Genomic DNA, 20,240 nt, shown 5'->3' with positions numbered 1-20,240 from the left:
GAAGTTAGACAATTAGATCAAGTACATTACATAGGGGTCAGTTACTTTTGAACTTAGAATTGAATAATCAACTTGTGACTCCTTTACTTTTTTTTCTATTTAGGGCCTAAAGAATGGTTGTGCCAAATTTCAAGCTTGTTTGACACTAGCAAGTTAGAGAATTAGATTAGGTACATTACATATGGGATCACTTTCTTTTGCACTTAGAATGTAATAATCAAGTTGTGACCCCTTAACTTTTCCTAATTAGGACCTAAAGAATGGTTGTGTCAAAAATCAGGTTTGTGTGGTACAGATGTGTGTTATTAGTTGCATTATATAGGAGGTCACTTACTTTTGCGCTTAGAATTAAATAATTAAGTTGCAACCCCTTTACTTTTCCTATTTAGGACCTAAAATACTTCAAGTCTGTAGGTTGAGAATTAGATTAGGTACATTACACAGGGGGTAACTTACATTTGCACTTTAAATTAAATAATCAACTTTTAACCCATTTCCTTTTCTATTTAGGATACAAAGAATGTTCATGCCAAATTTCAATTTTGTTTGACACCAGGAAGTTAGAGAATCAGTGGCGAGTCAGTTAGTGTGTGAGTCAGTGGGTGAGTCAGTCGGTGAGGGTTTTTGCCTTTATATACATAGAGAACTTGCCTTTACAATTTAAATTTTTACCTACCTTAAGATTGTCTGATTAGTCCATCAAGCGAGTGGCCTTTTTACCTCAGTATAGTAACAATATTTTGGAACAATAAAATGATACAATAAAATTCCTGAAAGTTTTTGAATCATTCTTTAAAGAAATCATTCATGGTTGCATACATTTATTTCTTGCTGTAATATATCTACTGTTGTCTGCATTGATGGAATGGCCTGCTCTCTATGATTGCAGAGCAAATAGGCATTAACATGACCGTGCTATTTATTAGGTATCACAGATAACGCTCTTCATGTTTTAAATGAGTGGCTGGAGAATTGATACAACGTTCAGAGCTCTCAGTGATCATTATATGTCCCCTGATATACACTTATCTTGGAGCTGTTTTCATCACGTTCAAGAAAATTCATTAAAAGTTTAATTTAAATATTTATTAGTCTCCAGATTTTTCTTTTTGGTTTTAAGGTATTGATAACTGAAGCCAAAGTCACATATTGTATGGGATCAGCCATTGTTTGTCAACGACAGTTATAAGTTTGTCATATCAGTACTTCATGGACCAAAAAAACTGTCTGTACACTTAATAGAGTCAGAGCTACAGTTGTTTGAAGTGAAAGAGAAAATACTGAATTATAGCTCTCACCCCAGTCTGTTCAGAGCAGAGGGAAGGGCCGCAGTAGAGGAAAACAACCAGCAGAAAATGATCTGTGATTCTCCTGCCTGCATCCTTGTTCATGTATCTCCCCCTTATGAATCAGAGAATTTACTTGCTCTCAGTCACATATTTGGATCTTTTTTCCACAGAAGTGCAGTGAAAAAAGGGGCACAGGCTCATCTGATCATTCCTATATGCCATTTAACCATGCACATGCAGACATCGCAGCATCTAAGTGGTTTTCCAGAAAAAAAAGTACTATTTCTGCTTTACATAATTCTGTAAATATTAAAAAATAAAACTTCACAGAATATGTATTGGCACATCCATAACAGCCCATAATGTAAAACACTACATTATTTAACCAGCACAGTAAATTCCTAAAAAAAACCTTTAAAACATGTTAGCCATTTTCTGTTCATCTCTCTTCCTCATAACAGGAATAAAAGTAATGAGTTACTTTTATGGTCAGTTATTTTGTGATAAATAGCTTATGGATGTCATAGAGGAGGTTCCCCATTCAGTAGCCTTCTCATTGCGCATATGTGGAGAGCAGCTTCCATTTTTACAAACTCATTTACATTAATCTGATTCGATTGTGACCAGTCCAAGGAAAAACAGTAGCCAGATCTGTAAAGTTCCTCATTTTGAGAAGATTTTTCCAGATAGGACTACCTTTTTAAATTGTAGTTCACTTTCTAAAACTGTTTACAATGACCCTGCATGCAGTGTTTCTTCTGGAGCAGCTTTGCTTACATTACTTGAGATGCATTTAAATGGTTTTTCCAGATTTAAACTATTGATGACCTATCCTAGTAGATCAGCAGAAATCCAACACCCAGTACCCCTGCAGAAAATCTGAGGTGTTGATATACAGAGCGCCTTGTCTGAAACTGTGAAGTAGTCCAGAATGACACTATAGGGTTCGTCCCATTCAAGTGCATAAGAACATTACCTGCAGTACCATTTCAAGCTCCTGCCGAGTGTATTGAGCTGTGTTTCCAGCACAAAGGAGCTCCAAACACTAACAGCAATGTTGGTGATCAAGTGTTTGTCAGGAGTTCTGATTCTTTAATCTCTCAGTCTGCTATTGATGACTTATCCTGAGGACAATTCATCAATAATTTGAACCTGGAAAATCCCTTTAAGAAAGTAAGAGAATTTAGAATGTCTGATGATTATTGCTATGATAACTAGAGATGAGCGAGCATACTCGTCCGAGCTTGATACTCGTTCGAGTATTAGGGTGTTCGAGATGCTCGTTACTCGTAACGAGTACCACGCGGTGTTCGGGTTACTTTCATTTTCTTCCCTGAGAAATTTGCGCGCTTTTCTGGCCAATAGAAAGACAGGGAAGGTATTACAACTTCCCCCTGCAACGTTCAAGCCCTATACCACCCCCCTGCAGTGAGTGGCTGGCGAGATCAGGTGTCACCCGAGTATTAAAATCTGCCCCTCCCGCAGCTCGCCACAGATGCATTCTGACATAGTTCAGGGAAAGTGTTGTTGATGCCGGAGCTGCTATAGGGAGAGTGTTAGGAGTGATTTTAGGCTTCAAGAACCCCAACGGTCCTTCTTAGGCCATAGAAATCGCAGATCGCACCTATGTGCGATCTGCGATTTCTGTTCTCTTCTCTATATGCGCTCAATGGGGCTGGCGGCAGCAGCGCCGACCCCATTGAGAACATATAGAAGACAAATCATTCTTCTCTGCCACAGCTGTAACAGCTGTGGCAGAGAAGAACGATGTTTGCCCATTGAATTCAATGGAGCCGGCAATACAGCAGGTTCCACTGAAAGCAATGGGCTGCCGGCGATCGCGGGATGAATTGTCGGGAAGGGCTTAAATATATAAGACCTTCCCTGCAATTCATCCAGGAATGTGTTACAATAAAAATATATACCGGCGTATAAGGCGACGACCCCCCCAACTGTCACCTTATACGCCGGTAATACAGCGTAGCAAAGAATAAAAATCATTACTCACTTCTCCTGGCGTTCTGCGCCGCTACTGCAGGCTGTCGCTCCCTCCTGGTTCCCGGCAGGAACCAAATACAACCTGGTTCCTGGCATCTGACCAAATACAACATTGCATGGAATTGGAAATCTAACCACTGAGCTTCATTCATGCCAACCCCTTAGACATTGTTCAATACTAGTATTAATGGTTTTAAGAAATTCTGGCTCAGTTTAAACTAATTTGGGCTGAACCAAACTTTTTGACAAAATCTATTTAACTGGCATAACCGAAAGTTTGAAAAGCTCACTCAAAATATATTACTGCGGAGAGATGGAATATGAATAATGAAACTAAAAGGTAAGAAAATAGGAAACGTCACCCTAATCTAGTAATGCGATGAGTCCCTAACTAAAAGTGGGACACTCGCCGGGACCAGAGATTGAAGCTGCAGGAAGTTTTCTGGGAAAAGCAAATAATTACTGTCAGTGGGAAGATTGTCGGGATTAGCTGGGTCTAGGCGCTCCGAGGACATCACCAGACCACGTGCCGTCAGGTTGTACACTTAGTAGTATCTTCACTATCAGTATTAACATCACCACAATTCTTGACTTTTAGAAGTTTGGAAGTAGACTTCATTTGACAACATGGAAAAATAGAGGAGCCATATGGTGAGCTGTAGCATATGTTATATGTTTACAGACTTCTTAATTGAGAGGTAGAGGTGGCGGAGGAGGGGGAGCGTTTGGAGGAGGTGGCATAAAACACCGCAGATACCAGCACCAAGGTTGGACCCGCTATTCTTAGTGGGGGTAGCACGTGAGCGTTCCCAGGCTCTGACTCGGTCCCAGCCTCCACCAAGTTCACCCAATGTGCACTCAGGGAGATATAGTGGCCCTGCCCGCCAGTACTTGTCCACGTGTCCGTGGTTAAGTGGACCTTCCCAGTAACCGCGTTGGTGAGGGCACAATTTATGTGGCGGGAGAGGTGCTGGTGTAGGGCGGGAACGGAACACTGGGAAAAATAGTGGCAACTGGGGACCAAGTAGCGCAGGGCCGCTGCCATCATGTTTTTGAAAGCCTACATTTCCACAAGCCTGTACGGCAGCATCTCCAGGCTGATTAATTTGGCAATGTACACGTTTAAAGCTTGTGCATGCGTGTGGGTGGCGGTGTATTTCTGCTTTTGATCCAACGCTTGTGTTAGCGACAGCTGAACGCTGCACTAAGAGACATTGCTTGATGGAGTGGAGGACCGTGGAGGTAAGGGTGTGGGTGCTGGCCGGGAGGCGCTCGTGTCTGCATCCTGGGAGGGGGATTGGATCTCTGTGGCAGGTTGTGGCACAGGGGAAAAGGCAGTGGTGTGACCCGGAGGCGGTGAATGTCCTTCGTCCCACCTTGTGGGGTGCTTGGCCATCATATGCCTGCGCATGCTGGTGGTGGTGAGGCTGGTAGTGGTGGCTCCCCAGCTGATCTTGGTGTGACACAGGTTGCACACCACTGTTTGTTGGTCGTCCGCGCTCTCACTAAAAAACATCCACACCTTTGAACACCTAGCCCATTGCATGGAGGCTTGCCGCTAGGGGGTGCTGTGAGAAACAGTTGGGGGATTCTTTGCTCTGGCCCTGCCTCTACTCTTGGTCACTCCACTGGCTCTTCCAACCTGTCCTGCTGCTGCATTTGCCTCCCCCTCTGAAGCCCTGTCCTCAGTAGGCTTAGCAAACCAGGTGGGGTCAGTCACCTCATTGTCCAGCAGCTCTTCCTCCGAATTCTCTGTGCGCTTCTCCCTTGGGCTTACTGACCTTACTACTACCTCACTGACAAACAACTGTGTCTCATCATCCTTATCCACAAAAAGCTCTTGAGACAGTTGCCGGAACTCCCCAGGCTCATCACCCGGACTCCGGGAACTTTCCAAAGGTTGGGCATCGGTCACGACAACCTCCTCAGGTGAGAGAGGAACCGTTTTTTCCCCACTCAGGGCAGAATCTCTAGAACAATTCCTTGGAGGAAGGAGGAGCAGCAGCCAGAGGATTTAGAGTTGAATGCCCTTGGCCGGGAGTAGTGGCCTGCGTAGAAGACTGGGTGGTCAATACATTGCTGAATGCGTTTTCTGCCATCCACGACAGGACCTGCTCGCACTGCTCTGTTTGTAATAAAAGTCTACCATGCGGAACCGCAAATTGTGATATGAAGCTGGGGAGGCCAGAAACTTGCCTCTCTCCCAATCCCTCAGCAGCCGGGGAACTCGGCCTGTGCCCACACCCTCACTTGGACGCATGCGTATGCATCTTCGACCTTTACCCCTACTCCTCATCATGGTGGATTAAGAATAGAGCAGGGCGCAAATAAATAACTCCACTGTACAGCACTCACGACTTTTAGATAGCGGAGGCTGTATGCTGTGACTTGAAAAAATTAACCCACTGTCTTACGCTGATACCTAGGGGTAATTTACCGCTCACAGAGACTTGTAAATAAGAGAGGCTGTATAAAGTGGGAAAAGACTCTAAAACCAGTGGATAGTGTTGGTAATTGCGGCTATCTCAATCCCCCTCAAGGAAAGGGTATTGTGAGACGCTCTGCACAGTGGCAGAGTTGAAATACTTTGCAGTGGCCTCGAAAATATTAGACTCGGAACAGGCCTAGAAGTGTAATACAAAAGTTGGTGCACTACTGCTCCCAGCCAACCACAACTATAATGCACACGGTGAGATGTAGCCCTAAGGAGGACCATTAGTGGTTGTTGCACAGAAGATCAGGAGTCCTGTAAAACGTTCCCTATATAGGCAGCTCTGTCCCTAAACTCTGCGTAATGCACTGCAGACTGAGAACGCTATAGCTGAAATGATCTGCACAGCCCGAGATGTTTAAAAAAAAAAAAGGGGCACTACTGCTCCAAGACAGCCACAACTATAATGCACACGATGAGGAGTAGCCCAAGAAAGACTGTTGGGGTTCTTGAAGACAGGATCCTACTCTAACACTATCCCTGTATAAGCAGTAGCACTTTCCCTAACCTCTGCCAGCATGCGTCTGAGGCGAGCCGCGGGCGGCACCACTTTAAGTACTCGGTGGTCACCTGATCTTTACGGCCACTCACTACTGTGGGGGGGGGGTGAGGGCTGGCACATCACAGCAGGAAGTGGTAATGCCTTCCCCGCATGTTTATTGGCTAGAAAATGGCGCTAAACATGCGGGGAAGGAAATGCGATTGACTCGAGTACCGAGTGGTGTTCGTCTCGAGTAAAGAGCATCTCGAGTACCCTAAAACTCGAACGAGCATCAAGCTCAGACGAGTGTGCTCGCTCATTTCTAATTTTTTTACATTACACGTTTGAAAAGACACTTCTTTCTTGATCACAGCTAACAAACTCCCATGATAGTCTTCCTTAAAATCAATCATGGACCAATCATTATACATTTAACCCCTTGAGTGGCACGCCCGTAAAATTTCCGGGACGAGCTCCACTGCTCATAGTGATATACCCCGGAAGATTTCCGGGCTATGTATCACTATGGGAGCTGCAGAGCACAATGCCACAAGCTGTGACAGTGTGCTCTGCCTGCACAGACCCACAGAGAACAAAGCAAGGGCTTAGAAAAACCAGCAGAAGATATTGCCGATATGTCGGCAATCTCCTGGTTTGTTGACAGGTTGCCATAGAGACCATCGGCTTGTCAGAAGCAAGCCGATGGTCTCTGTGGCAGGGAGAGCTGGTTGTTAGCTGTCAGAGGACAGCTAGGTACTAGCTCTTACAGCAGAGATCAGAGAAAACCTCCGATCTCTGCTGTGTTAACCCTTTACATGCTGCAGTCTATGTGACTGCAGCATGTAAAGGGCTGTCACTGCAGCATGTAAAGGGCTGTCACCATCGGACCCCCGAAATGTGATCAGGGGTCCTGATGGGTCCCTGTGGAAGTCCCCTAAAGGGACAAAAAAAAAAAAAAAGTTAAAAAATTATAAAAAAAATAATAAAAACACTTGTCTCCCTTTACTTTGTAAAAAAATAAAAAATACAATCACACATGTGGTATCCATGCGTCTTAATGACCCAGAGAAGGACGTTAATACATTATTTAACCCCTTAATGATATGGCCCCTTTTTTTCTTTTTTCCCCATTTTTTTTTCCTCCCCCCTGTTTAAAAAATCACAACTTGTCCCACAAAAATCAAAGCCCTCACATGGCCATGTCAATGGAAAAATGAAAAAGTTATGGCTCTTGAGACGCAACTGCAAAATTTGTTGAAATTCAATGATTAGACCATTTTAAAAAACCTGCCCTGGTGGGCACGACAGGGTGGTTGGAAACCCGCCACTCAAGGGGTTAAATCATATGTGCGCATTTGTACAAGCTTGTTTCTTTCTTTCTTAAGTAAATATACATCAAATCATTTATAAGATTTAAACCCACTGATAAAAGAATTCCCAACTTCAAAATCCGGAATGCATCTCTGCTGAGAACAAACTTTGTCCAATCTCCTTCTTTAAATGTTTTTTTTTACTGCTTGAATACCGCAAAATCTGCTTTTTTTCTTTGTCATTAATATACTCCATAAGGCCGCCTGCACATGGGTGGATGTACATTACGGAATCTGGGGTGGAGGTCCAAACCCGGGTTCCGCACCAAATACTGCCCATGCCTTACTACGGAAAAGTGATTCTTCCTGCACACGAGCAGAAATCAATTGTGATTTCTGCTTGCGGAGGGAAAATCGCAGCATGCTCCATTTTCTCTGGATTCCACATGAATGGATTCCCTTGAACATAGTATGTTAGACTAAAAGAAGACAATGTCCCTCTATTTCAGCCTGTTTCCACTCCCTTCCCTTCTGTTGATCTAGAGGAAGGCAAAAAACCCTCAACGAGGCAGAAGCCAATCTAGGCCATTTGGGGTAAAAAAATTCCTTCGCTGGATCAATGTTTGAAAGTTCCTACCTGACTCCAAGACACGGATCAACAAACCCGCTGTATATTTAATGCCTATATCCTGTAACATCATAGTGCTTTAAAAAGACATCTAGTCCCCTCTTAAACTCCTCTATCGATTTTGCTATTACCATGTCCTCAGGCAGAGAGTTCCACAGTCTCACTGCTCTTACAGTAAAGAACCCCCTTCTATGTTGGTAATGAAACCTTTGTTCCTCTAGACGTAGTGGATGCCCTCTTGTTACCTTCGCAGTCCTGGGTGTAAACAGATCATGGTAGAGATCCTTGTATTGTCCCCTCATGTATTTATACATAGTTATTTGGTCGCCCCATAGCTGTCTTTTTTCCTGGGTGAATAATCCCAATTTGGATAGCCTCTCTGGGTATTCCAGTCCCTTCATTCCATTTATTAATTTAGTTGCCCTTCCATGAACGCCTTCAAGCACTGCAACATCTTTCCTGAGTACTGGTGTTTTGAACTGTACACAGTATTCCATGTGAGGCCTTACAAGTGCCTTATATAGTGAAAGAATAATACGCTCATCCCTCACCCCTATACCTCTTTTAATGCACCCCAAGACTTTATTTGCTTTGGCAGCAGCTGACTGGCATTGATTGCTCCAGTTTAGTCTACAATCCACTAGTACCCCCAGGTCTTTTTCCATCTCACTTTTCCCTAGCAATACCACATTTAGTGTATATTGGTGACATCCATTTCTCCTGCCCAGGTGCATAACCTGACATTTATTAACATTGAACTTCATTTGCCATTTTCTACCCAAGCCCCTAGCTTATCCACGTCCGTTTGCAGCTGTATTTTGTCCTCCGTTGTACTAATTATCTTGTATAATTTTGTATCATCTGGAGATATCAATATTTTGCTGTGCAGCCCTTCTATGAAGTCATTGATAAATATATTGAACAGAATAGGGCCTAATACTGAACCCTGTGGCACCCCACTAGCGACGGTGGCCAATCAGAGTACAAAGCATTTATTACCACCCTCTGCTTTCTATCTCCCAGCCAGTTCTTTACCCAGTTGCAAACGTTTTCACCCAGATCGAGCTGTCTCATTTTATATATCAGCCCCTTATGCAGCACAGTGTCAAATGCTTTAGAGAAATCTAGATATATAAGATCAATAGACTCTCCCAGATACAGCCTAGAGCTTACTTCAGTGTAGAAGCTGATCAAATTGGTCTTGCATGATTGACCCCTCATGAACCATGCTGATGAGGAGTTATACTATTGTTTTTCTTGAGGTATGCTAAGATGGCATCTTTCAGAAACCCCTCAAATATTTTTACAATTATTGAAGTAAGACTTACCGGCCTGTAGTTACCAGGCTCTCTTTTAGATCCAATTTTGTATACTGAAACCACAATGGCAACACATCCAATCCAGTAGTACAACCCCGGTCTCATTAGAGTCCCTAAATATAAGAAATAGTGGTCTATCTATCACGTCACTTAGTTCACTTAGAACCCTTGGGTGTATTCCATCTGGGCCCGGTGATTTGTCGATTTTAATCTTTTTTAATTGGCTTTGTACTTCTTCCTGCATTAGGCAGGTGATATTTAGTGGGGGGTTCATTTTATCCCCCTGCACCTTGTGGCATTTCTTTTTCCTTCGTGAATACACTTGAGAAAAAAAATATTTAATAGATTCACCTTCCCGCCCATTCTCTTCTATGGTTTCTCATGCATTATTTATTAAAGACGCGAGTCCTTTCAGTGCAAATTCTGTTACCGTTTATATAATTGAAGAAAAGTTTAGGATTATTTTTACTCTCTTTGGCAATCAGTATTTCTGCCTCCTTCTTCACAGTTTTTATCTTTTTCTTACATAACTTTTTTTTTTCTGGTTGTTTTCAGTGCTGCTTCACTGCCTTCTTGCTATAATAATTGAAACGCTCTCTTTTTTTCACTAATTGCCCTCCTTACAGTCTTGTTGAGCCACATTAGTTTCCTTCTATTCGTAGTTCTTTTTTTTAAAGGATGTGAACTGCTCACATGAGATAATTAGTATGTTTTTAAACTTCTCCTGTTTGCCGCCTGTACTGTTATTTTTGAGGAAACTGTCAATGGAAGCGGTCCAACCTGCGGGCCTTCCGCAATTAACATTGCAGAAAGGCTTGCAATTCTCGCGTCTTCGCCTATCGACTGTGCGGGTAAATGCAAACTGTGCATGTAGGACGGCAAGCCGTCTGGATCATCTGCTGTGAGAAAATAAGAAATTACAGGCACACAGGGCTCGCTGGCCGTGGTCAGGCCGCATTCCACTGTAGGATATAAATAACATGTTTACTATCACAGCTTATGAAATTTTTAACAACTAAGACCGGCTGCACACGATCAGGTCAGATTCCGAATGTTGGATCCTGCAGCGGAATCTAACCCTGTGCCTGGCCGGTGACCCCACGTACCTGTCTTCTTTATCTATGCTGTGTATGGTCCGCATGGCTCGCTGTTGGACATGCGCAGTACAGATTTTCCCGCGTCATCACTAGGCGATGACACAGGATGTGCAATGTTAATTGCACAACAGCAGCAGGTCGAAGGCTTCTATTGAATTAGATGGAGGCTTCCGTGTGGACACTGCACTAAGGGCCCACATCCACTTGCATTTTTTAACACCACGACTTTCTAATGTTAAAAATGCATCACAAGTTTGTTCTGTGCAATTTTTGTGCAATGCATTTTTAACATTAGAAAGTCCCATTGACATTTGCATTAAAAAAATGCAACGATATCACAGTGTTAAAAAACGCACATGGGTGTGAACCCTGAAATAGAGCATGCTGCAAATTTTTCCTTCGCTAGTAGAAAATTGCAATTGCTTTCCGCTCATGTGCAGAAAAAAAGCACTTTTCCACAGCATGCTATGGAAGGTATTCGCTGCGGAATCTGGAGATGGACACCCGCTCCGGATTCCGCAATGCTAATATGCTTGTGTGCAGCCGGCCAAACTCTGATTTTCCATCGGCAGTTTTAAAATTTTTGTTCATATCTACCAATCCTACAACAGGACAAAATTTTAAAACAAATATTGTCAAAGGGGATACATTGTGTCCCAAAACGAAATAGTAATTTAGCGAACAAGTGATTGCGAAGTTACATCAAGTAATGCTATTGCTTTTTTTACATGTGGTAGTGCTTGATGGGGTGTTTGTAGATATGAGAAAAAAAATTAAAATTGCAGATGAGAAATCGGAATTTATTATTAAAAAGGTTATCAATTGTAATACAATTTATTTATTTATCCTGGAACTATCTTTTGGGCCGAGAATACCTCGGCTGCTGCATGGGCTCCTATGGGAGTGGCTGCTAAACTCCCTCCCTCTGTTCTCCTCACCCCATCACAGGCTCACCTGTCATTCCTCCCCGCTTGTTCTGTGCAACAGGAGGGGGCAGGGCGGGGTGGAGCTAAGCACCAGTCCACTCCGCCTCTTCCCATTAATGGCTATGGGCAAGGGGCAGGGTGTGGGCGGAGCTAAGAATCCACTGTCTTCCCACCCCTTGTCCATAGCCATCAATGGGAGGAGGCGGGGCGGGCTAGTGCTAAGCTCCGCCCCCTGTCCCACCTACTCCCATTGCACAGAACGAGTCGGGAGGAACGACAGGTGACCCAGCGATGGGGAGGGAGGGGGAATGGGTGATGGCCTGGTGAGCTTGGCGCATTTGCGCCGGCCTCACCAGTCCATATGAACGGAAGCACAAACATTTGATTTTTGCACCTGTTCCCCAGATTTTTCACTAGCAGCATAGCGTATATCAGCCGGCTGTGAAAACGGCCGGCCGATATGCGCTTGTGTGAAAGAAACCTTAGTGAGAAAGTCTTCTGAGAATGGTGAAAACATCTATTGAAAGGGAATCAGATGGGCTATAACAGTAGATGACCAATTTCAGCACCATTGTGTCTGAACGAAACTCAAAAATGAGACTCCAGTGGGCAAAAGAAAGCAAAGATTGTATCACTGAGCAGTGGAAAAACATTACTTGGTCAGGCGAATCCAGATTTTTGAATCTAGGTGTACTATGTGACTTGGACCATCATATTTAATTCAAGTAACATTAATCGGTGGACCTTTATGGCGGCTACACATGGCCACATGCGAACGCCTCAGTGCAATGTATTGGTGCTATGGACAAGGATTTTTTTGGGTGCGTAGTGTCATATTTTACTGTACTTTTTGCGCGAGCAGGGCACAGTTTTTTGCACATGGGACAGAAGAATGCCCTGATTTAAATGGATATTTAACCTAATGAATTCCAGGTGTGTCTTTTTTTTCACAGAATTACACAATGGGCATCACCCTGTGTATTTCTCACGGAAATGTGCATGCAAAAAAAAAAGAAAGCAATGAAACCATGCTTTCAATGGGTTCTATTCTCTGCATATTACATGCGCAAATCTTATATGCACAAATACACTTGCAATAACATTCGTGTGAAGTCCCGCTTAGCCTTACTCAAACGAGCGTTTTTACGTGGCTATTTAGCGGTGTTTATACGTTGGCCAAAATCGAGACCTTTTGAAGCATTGGTTTGCTCCACAAAAAATAGGCAACCAAATTTATACGCTGCCGGAAAAGATAGGTGCTGCCTTATCTTTCAACCGATACACGCTGGTGGCAAAAAAAGGGAGTCCAATGCAGAGAAAATCTTACAGGTGCCTGTATTTAGGCATTAGAACTCATTCCAAGGATTTAGAAAGAACAAGGGATTTCCGGGCCGCAGTGTATTTCTTTTGCTAATATATTGCAACTGGCCATGTGAATAGACGAGAAAACGCTAATTAAGCTCGGGACTTGTTCACAGGTTTTTTCGTTCACACGATTTTTGGCCGTGATGTGGCCAGTGTGAAGACGCATACGCTCGTGTGGAGGAGGCCATACTATTCTGCTTGTCAGAGTATGTTAGCACCTCCATCTAATTTGCAACATGAAGCTTCCTGACACTATGGGCCAATATACCTGCAGTACCATTTTAACACCTAGTAGGGTATTTACCATGACCAACTTTCACAGTTCTAAAGGCCTAAGAGCGTTCAATGTGCAACTAGATGGGGTTTTCTAATAAATTGGCAATTCAGTGTATGTCTACATCTGCTGATGGAGTGGCTAAGGCCCCATGTCCACGGGCGGGTCGGGTTCTGTGGGCGGGAGCCCCACTGCGGATCCCACCCTACCCGTGGCATGAGGACCTTACTTACCAGTCCGGATACGTGCAGGTTGTCTGTCATATCCTCCGCGCATGTGGGCAAACCTGCCGGCCGGCACACCCCCCGCACATGTGCATTGGAGTTTTTTTTTTTTTTTAATCTCTTGCTTTCCCAGGGAACCCGCAGCACACCCAGAGTGACCGTTTCCTGGTTTTCTGCAGATCGGACGGCTTCAATGGAAGCCGTTCCTGCAGGATCCACAACAAAATAGAGCATGCTGGAAGGTCTGGAAAACAAACCTGCATGCTTGAATTAGGCTGCGGGCGCTCATGATTGCCTATGGGTGGCTTGAACTGTGGATCATCCGCGCGGATGCCACACGCAGATCCCGGAATTCAAACCCATCCGTGGACATGAGCCATTACTGTTTAAAAAGACAAAGTAAATAAACACTAACAATATTACTATTTATTATAACTTTTTTAATAGCAGTGCTTAAAATGAACTAGGACAACGAGAAGACATTCAGAAGATGACCTGAGACATAATTCGCTTTATAAAAAGTTTCTGTTTTTTTATAACTTTGTTTTCTAATAATTTTACTTGGTTTGAATAATCTTAATTATACAATTTTTAACATCCTTATTTCTGATGCTGTAGATGATGGGATTCAACATTGGAGTGGCCACAGTATAGAAAAGAGATAAAGCATTGTCTGCCTCTGGAGAGTGAGAAGATGAAGGCTGAAGATACATGAACATAAGGGCTCCATAATAGAGGGTGACAACAGTGATGTGTGAGGTGCATGTAGAAAAAGCTGCTTGTCTTCCTTGTGAGGAACGGATCTTCAAAATGGTGCGGATGATATAAACATAGGAAATAAAAGTTAATGGAAAAGACCAAAAAACAATGATTCCAGCTGCTACAAACGCTTCTACCTCATTAAGCCAAGGATCTTTGCAGGACAGTTTTAAAAGGGAAGGTACTTCACAAAAGAAATGGTTGATATGATGACTCTTGCAGAATGGAAGTCTCCAGGTGAGAAGCACTTGTGTGGAGGAGTTTATGACACCAACAATCCATGGTGTCACAGCTAAGATAACGCAAAACCTAATATTCATAATGCTGCTGTAGTGCAATGGTCTACAAATGGCTACAAACCTATCATATGCCATGACAGAAAGTAAGAGGCACTCTGCTACTCCAAACACTAATGAGAAGAACATCTGGAAAATGCAGCCACCCACTGAGATACTCTTGTCTGTGGATACAGTATTTATGAGGATTATGGGAACTATGGTGGAGGATAAACAGATGTCAATGAGAGAAAGATTACACAGGAAGAAGTACATAGGGGTGTGTAAGGTTGGGCTGATCCTTACTGTAATGAGAAGAAGACCATTTCCTAACAATGTAATAATGTATATCACCACTAATAAAAGGGACCCTAAAACCTCTAGATGTAGCAGGGTAGGTAATCCAAGCAGGAAGAACCGACTTGACACAGTTTTGTTGTAGTTTTCCATAGAATTAACAAGAACCTTTAACAAAGTACAAAGTTGTAAATTATTAACTTGACTTAGAATATATGTATGTATAGAAGGACAACATGTCCAAAACTGGTACAGGTAACCAATCAGATCAGTGCTTCCTTTCTCTAAGGAACATGAAACTATAATCAAGTATTCCACTATTTTACGTTTCTAGCGGTTTTTTTTTATATTCTAGCTAGAGATGAGCGAACACCAACATGCTCGAGAGCTTAGTACTCGAGTCGACCTATTCGCAATGCTCGAGAGCTCGTTGTGAGTAACGAACCCCATTGAAGTCAATGGGCGACTCGAGCATTTTTGTATGGGACCGATGCTCCGAATAGGGGATGATTTGTGAAACATCTGAAAACATCAGAAAGTCATGGAAACACCACAGAAACGGATAGGGAACAGCAGGGGCAGCATGCATGGCTGCATCTGAGGTTGCCAGGTCCAACTATTAAGCCACAATGGGGGCAAGAGCCTAGCGGTCACCCCCCTAACTATTTACTTCGGACAAACCGTCATTAGCAAGGCACACGCGCTGGCACATCTTAGCTAAGCACCACACTAGCTGCAACCAAGGACAATCACTGCCTGCGGGTGACACCACTGCCTCTTCTCCTGGGTTACATGCTGGCATTGCTGTCCAACCCCCCGCACGACCCTGCATCCACAGCGCACACAAAATTTTCCCTGAACAGCGTTCAGCTGGCCTCATGCCACACACTCGCTTCATAGCCACACCACCCTCATATCGATTTATAAGTGCGCCTGCGATGAAGAGGAGCCAGAGACACACACTGCAGAGGGTTGGCAGTGCCAGGCAGCGACCCTCTTTGAAAGTGTGGGCGATAGCCCACAATGCTGAGGACAACTGATGATAAATTAACGTACGATCATCATTCCAATCCAGTGCCACCTCCTTTACAAAATTGTCAGGAGCCGCAAATGTGGGCATAAAGGGGACTCAGGTGCCAGCACTTCTACACATCTCCACAATGCAGCAGCACATACTAACACCAAAGATTAGTTTGAAGCAGGAGGTGTTGAAAAAGTGGCCATCACAGGTATACAGTGACTCTGTGAAAGTTTCATGAAATCACTAACGCTTTCTGTGAATGCTCCAATCCAGTGTCCCAGAAGACTGAGGTTACGCTGATCCCCATACCCCAAGCAAGAGGAGGAGGTGGCATAATAAGTCAGAGAAACCATGACCGAGGTAGGACCTGCAATACTCTGTGTTGGAAGCACGTGAGTGGGCCCAGGGTCAGGCTCAGTCCCAGCCTCCACCTTGTGTGACCCAAGATGCAGCAAGTTACATAGCAATGGGAAATCCATGTGTCACCACAAAATTCATTCTGTGTAGGTGTCAGAGAGCTGAACACCGCAACGGGAAAGCCTTCTGCCCCTACACAAGTCAGTCAATGTATTTGTGCCAGATAGCTAAAACACCGCAATGGGAAATCGTTGTGCACCCACTGCATTAACGAGCCTATGCATAGGCCCATGCATAGCCTTGCGTATGCTGCATAGGCGAGCCACAGCATAGGCCCATGAAACTCAAAGACAGTATTACACATGAAGAAATCAGAGTGCCCACACATGGCAGAGTTTCACTCCGCCTAGGACCTCGGCCCACACTTCTGTCCTAGTCATTCTGTGTATTTCTGACAGATAGGTAAAACACCGCAATAGGAAAGCCGTCTGCACCCTAGCCAAGTCAGTCAATGTGTTTGTGCCTGACAGGAAAACCAACGCAATGGGAAGTCTTTGTGCACCCACAGCATAGGCGAGCCCATGAAACTCAAAGGCGGAATTACACATAAAGAAATCAGAGCGCCCAAACATGGCCCACATTTCTGCCCAATTCATTCTTTTTATGTGTCAGATAGCTGAACAACGCAATGAGGAAGCATTTGTGCATCCACAGTATAGGTGAGCCCCTGCAACCCAGGGACAGTATTAAAAGGGAAGAAAAGAGAGTGCCCAAACATGGCAGCGTTTCACCCCGCCAAGGACCTCGGCCTCAGCCCACATTTCTGCCCAATTCATTCTTTGTATGTGTCAGAAAGCTGAACAATGCAATGGGAAAGTCTTTGTGCACCCACAGGAGAGCTCATGAGACTCAAAGACAGTATTACACAAAGAAATCAGAGTGCCCAAACATGGCAGTTTCACCGCGCCCAGGACCTTGGCCCATACTTCTGCCCTAGTCAGTCAGTATATTTGTGCCAGACAGGTAAAACAATGCAATGGAAAGTCTTTGTGCACCCACAGCGTAGGCGAGCCCATGAAACTCAAAGACAGTATAACACATAAAGAAATCAGAGTGCCCAAACATGGCAGTTTCACCCTGCCAAGGACCTCAGTCTCGGTCCACACCCTCAGTAATCGTGGGCATAAAGTGGACTTGGATGCTAGTACAGCTGTGAACATCTCATTAATCAGTTATGGCTGCTTTCATCGCTCCAAAAACTGGATGAACCACCAAGAAGTTCCACAGGCCAAACCTGGCACACTTGATTCTTCTACCCCAGTACCTCGGCCTCTGCCCACACCCTCAGTAATCGTGGGCCTAAAGCGGACTCGGATGCTAGTACAGCTGTGAACGTCTCATTAATGCAGTAGCGCTCCTTTTGTTTGGCCCAAACCACTGCCTCAGATAACTGTGGTAACACGACAGCAAGTACATGTTGCCCAGCGCTGATTGCCAGACCCCAAGCAGGAGGAGAAGGTGGCATTATAAGCCAGAGAAACCATGACTGAGGTAAGACCCGCAATACTCTGTGTGGGAAGCACTTGAGCAGCCCAGGCTCAGGCTCAGTCCCAGCCTCCACCTTGTGTGACCCAAGGTGCAGTGAGTTACATAGCTATGGAAAATCCTTGTGTCCCCACACACTTCATTCTGTGTAGTGTCAGGCAGCCGAACACCGCTATAAGAAACCTTTAAGCACCCACAGTATATGCGGACCACTGAAACTTTTCTGTTGCAAGAGTATAGGCGAACCCCTCAAATCTTTTAGGAGCAAGTGTATAGGCGGACCCCAGTAACATTTATGTAGCAAGAGTATAGGAGGACCCCTGTAACATTTCTGTAGCAAGAGTGTAGACGAACCCCTGAAACATAGGTGTACCAAGAGTATAGGCGAACACCGGAAAAAATTTGGTTACGAAGAATGTAGGCGAAGGCCGGAAAAATTTGTTAGATAACAGTATAGGCAAGGGCCAGAAAAATTGGGGTACCAAGAGTACAAGTGTACCCCTGAAAAATTGCTCAACCGCGAGGGCAGGTGAAACCCATAAACAATTTTTAAAGATACAGCTCGCTGTTGATTAATTTGTAACAGAGCCTGGAGGCAGCCCTCCGAAAAGATTGGTTTCAGTTAAAGTATAAAAACTTAAATTTTATAACTATAAAAACTTATAAATTTTAAAAAATTGTAAAAAAGTTTTAAACAGAGCCTTTTGGGCTGCAGAAAAATTGGCAGTTTAGCGTGATGACATGCTGTTTTAGGAGGAGGAGTAGACGAAGGAGGAGTAATATTATCCGAGAGGGATTGACAAAGCTATTTTTTTTTTTTTGTGGTGATAGAGGATGCATTTTTCTCCTGTTGCAGCGAAAATAATCATTAGGTTCCGCAGCTTTCTGCCAGTGGAGAAGAGAAGTCTGGGGAAATCCAGCCTTTGTTCATCTTTATGAGTGTAAGCATGTCGGCGCTGGCAGTTGACAGGCGGGTACGCTTATCCTTGTGATTCCCCCAGTTTCACGAAACACCCTCTCTGAAAAGATTCTAGCGGCAGAGCAGGCCAGCACCTCCAGGGCGTACAGCGCAAGTTCGTGCCACGTGTCCAGCTTTGACACCCAATAGTTGTATGGAGCAGAGGCATCACGGAGGACAGTGGTACGATCGGCTATGTACTCCTTCACCATCTTTTTACAGTGCTCCCTCCGACTCAGCGTAGACTAGGGAATGGTGACACAGTCTTGCTGGGGAGCCATAAAACTGGCAAAGGCCTTGGAGAGTGTTCCCCTGCCTGCGCTGGACATGCTGTCTGATCCCCGCACCTCCCCTGCTACTTGGCCTTCTGAACTGCGTCTTCTGCCACTAGCGCTGTCAGATGGGAACTTTTGCATCACTTTTTCCACCAGGGCCCTGTTGTATTGCATCACTCTCGTACCCCTCTCCTCTTCGGGAATGAGAGTGGAAAGGTTCTCCTTATACTGTGGGTCGAGAAGGGTGTACACCCAGTAATCCATGTTGGCCAGAATGCGTCTAATGCGAGGTTCACAGGAAAGGCAGCCTAACATGAAGTCAGCCATGTGTGCCAGGGTCCCAGTACATAACACATTGCTCTCCTCACTAGGAGGATGACTTTCAGTATCCTCCTCCTCTTCAGCCCATACACACTGAACAGATGAGAGGCAAGCAGCATGGGTACCCTCTACAATGTGGCCAGCAGTCTCTTCCCCCTACTGCTCCAAAACGCGCTGATATATAGACATGAGGGTGGTCTGGCTATCAAGCGACATACTGTCATCCCCCATCTCCTGTTCCAACAGCAAAGCGTCAGCCTTTATGCTTAGCAGCGAACTTCTCAGCAGGCAAAGCAGCGGGATGGTAACGCTAATGATGGCTGCATCGCCGCTCACCATTTGGGTAGACTCCTCAAAGTTTTCGAGGACCTGGCAGATGTCTGCCATCCATGCCCACTCATCAGAAAAGAATTGCGGAAGGTGACTACCACTCCGCGCGCCCATGTTGCAGCTGGTATTCCACAATTGCTCTACGCTGCTCGTACAGGCTGGCCAACATGTGCAGCGTAGAATTCCAGTGCGTAGGCACATCACACAGCAGTCGGTGCTTTGGCAGCTGAAACCAACGTTGCAGGGTCCTCAGGGTGGCAGCGTCCGTGGTGGACTTGCGGAAATGTGCGCAGACGCTGCACACCTTGAAGAGCAGGTCAGACAATTGGGGGTATTTTTTCAGAAACCGCTGAACCACCAGATTGAAGATGTGGGCCAGGCATGGCATGTGTGTGAGGCGGCTGAGCTGACGGGCCGCCACCAGGTTACGACCATTGTCACACATGACCATGCCCGATTGGAGGCTCAGCGACAAAATACAGAGGTCAGTCTGCTCTGTCAGACCCTGCAACAGCTTGGGGGCCGTGTGCCTCTTGTCACCTAAGCTGATTAGGTGCAGCACGGCTTGCTGACGCTTGCCCACTGCTGTGCTGACGCGCCATGTGCTACAGACTGCTGACGATGTGCTCACACTTCTTAATTGAGAGGGGGAGGTGGCGGAGGAGGAGGAGGGGGGGGGGTTGCAGGAGGTGTCATAAAA

At 44.9% G+C, this 20,240-nt stretch overlaps 1 protein-coding gene across 1 annotated transcript; it reads right to left on the bottom strand.

Annotated features, from left to right (window-relative positions):
• Positions 1 to 13,959: 13,959 nt before the first annotated feature.
• On the bottom strand, positions 13,960 to 14,886 carry LOC136571945 (olfactory receptor 5AS1-like). The gene has a single exon (XM_066572563.1). It carries the CDS (start codon positions 14,884 to 14,886, stop codon positions 13,960 to 13,962), a length of 927 nt encoding a protein of 308 aa, XP_066428660.1.
• Between the last annotated feature and the right edge of the window lie 5,354 nt (positions 14,887 to 20,240).

Source organism: Eleutherodactylus coqui, chromosome 6 (assembly GCF_035609145.1).
Source record: "Eleutherodactylus coqui strain aEleCoq1 chromosome 6, aEleCoq1.hap1, whole genome shotgun sequence".
NCBI classification, from domain to species: domain Eukaryota; kingdom Metazoa; phylum Chordata; class Amphibia; order Anura; family Eleutherodactylidae; genus Eleutherodactylus; species Eleutherodactylus coqui.
This window is presented reverse-complemented; position numbering and strand designations above follow the sequence as displayed.

Bases quoted from the DNA above. Each gene is read 5' to 3' on its own strand.
- LOC136571945 (XM_066572563.1), bottom strand. From the start codon at position 14,886: ATGGAAAACTACAACAAAACTGTGTCAAGTCGGTTCTTCCTGCTTGGA.